Genomic DNA, 2,050 nt, shown 5'->3' on the forward strand with positions numbered 1-2,050 from the left:
CATTGGAACATCAATCGTATTACACAATTTGAGGGAAACAAATTTATTAAGAAACATCTCTGTGATGGCAGAGAAGAGCAGGACAGGGGGAAGCGTCCTCGGGAAAAGTCTCTCAGGTCTCTGGCAGGTGGGGGTGGAGGAGAGTCCTGGAGCACTGGGATGCGCTCCCGGGTGGAATCCAGTCCGAGAAGCGAGTCCGCTTGTGATGGAGGGATGCTCAGAGCTCGGGGTCTTCTGGCTGTCCAACGGGCTGTGTCACGTGGGCACGATCTCTGGAACCACTCTATTGGGGAGCCTAGGGGGTCTGTGTCCTCCGTCCGCCGGAGCCACGCTTGTTCTCCGAGCGGGCCCCTGGACGCACGGAAGGCAGCAGCAGAGTCCACGAAGGCAGGTGGCGATCCTCCTGGTGACACGCCTCCAGCCCCTGCCTCTGTCGTGGGCAGGCCCCGAAGAGGTGCCCTGGGAGGCTGAGCTGTCTCCTCCTGCTACCAGCCTACCAGGGCTGGGCCCAGAGTCCTGCTGGGAGGCGAGCCTGGGAGCAGGTGTCTTCTCGTGGAGGAATCGCAGAGGAATGGCCGGCACGCTGGCGCACGCAGTGTCCTTCTGACCTGAGGGTTTGGCCTCCTCGGGCTGCTGCGGCTCACGGGGCAGGAGAAGGGCAGGCTCACTGGTGCACCTGTTGGGGTGGACACTGGGAGGATCCACCGAGGGCCCTGGGTGAGGCCCAGCCACCCGACGACGCACAGGCTTTGTCTGGAGCGGGCAGCCCATCCCCTGGCTTCTTTGGTGCTGCAGGAGAAGGTAAGTGGCCATGGCCTCATCGAATTGGCGGTTGGCCAGGGACACCCAGGTGTTGTAGGGGTCGAAACCCATGTCAAACATCATGGTCATGATGGCGGGGTCGGGCCGCTTGGGGAGTGGCTGGCTGGGACGACTGGATGACGGGTCCTCGCCCTGGCTCAGCCATGGGTGCCCCATGACCTGCTCTAGGGTGGGCCTCTTTGTGGGGTCCACCGTCAGGAGTTTCCGAATGAGGCTGCGAGCCCCCCGGGACACATGTGGGGGGATTTCGTAACTTGCCTGCAAGACCAGATCCAGCAGCCCCTTACTGGTGCTTGCCATGAACGGCCTTCTCCCCGTGAGCATGAAATAAAGAGTGACACCCAGGCTCCAGACGTCTGCAGGGGGGCCCTCGAATCCCTTGCGCTGGATGATTTCAGGGGCGAGGTACAGGAGAGTGCCCCTGAACCCGGTCAGCTGCTGCCCAGGCGTGATGCTGGTGCTCAGGCCAAAGTCGATGAGCTTTATGTGGCCCCTGGCATCCACCACGAAGTTCTCTGGCTTGAGGTCGAGGTGCGCCACGCCCTTCTGGTGGCAGTAATGCACGACCTGCACCATCTCCCTGAACGCCCTGCGGACCTTCACCTCGGGCAGGCCACCTTCCCGCGGGATGCGAAGCCGGAGCTGCCCCCCCTCTGCATATTCCATGACCAGGTACATATTGCGGGTGGTCTCGATGACCTGGAAGAGCTGAATCATGTTTCGGTGTTCCAGGGACATCAACCATTCGCGTTCCTGTAGCACAAGCTTGTGCTCCTCCGTCTTCGGCACGATTTTCACCGCCACCTTGACCCCGGTCAGGAGGTGGCGGGCCAGTACCACCTGGCTGAAGCTCCCCTCCCCAATGGCCCTCAGGACACAATAATGGTCGGTGAGGGCCGACTCCAAGCAGGAGCCAGGCCCCTGCGCCTCTACACTACTCTCACTACACTCTCTGAGCATCCTAAGCCTGAAGGCCAACTGAGGATGCTATCTAAAAAAAAAATAACAAACCCAAACAAAACACCAAAACCAACCAACAAAAGGCAAAACACAAAACAAACAAACAAACAAAAAACCCAAATCAAAAAACCAACAGCAAACCACCGCAAACACCAACCACCGACCACCAACCACCAAACGCACTAACTACCTGGGAGTCCGACAGGTCACCACCAAGAGCTTCCTGTACTTAATGGACAAAGCCCACCCTCGGCCACTCTCTTATATA

At 59.4% G+C, this 2,050-nt stretch overlaps 1 protein-coding gene across 1 annotated transcript; it reads right to left on the minus strand.

Moving 5' to 3' along the window:
* Positions 1-255: 255 nt before the first annotated feature.
* Positions 256-1,782, minus strand: LOC124979481 (sperm motility kinase 2B-like). Its single transcript, XM_047543868.1, has one exon. It carries the CDS (start codon positions 1,780-1,782, stop codon positions 256-258), a length of 1,527 nt encoding a protein of 508 aa, XP_047399824.1.
* Positions 1,783-2,050: the final 268 nt, after the last annotated feature.

Source organism: Sciurus carolinensis, chromosome 3 (genome assembly GCF_902686445.1).
Source record: "Sciurus carolinensis chromosome 3, mSciCar1.2, whole genome shotgun sequence".
In the NCBI taxonomy this organism is placed as follows: Eukaryota; Metazoa; Chordata; class Mammalia; order Rodentia; family Sciuridae; genus Sciurus; species Sciurus carolinensis.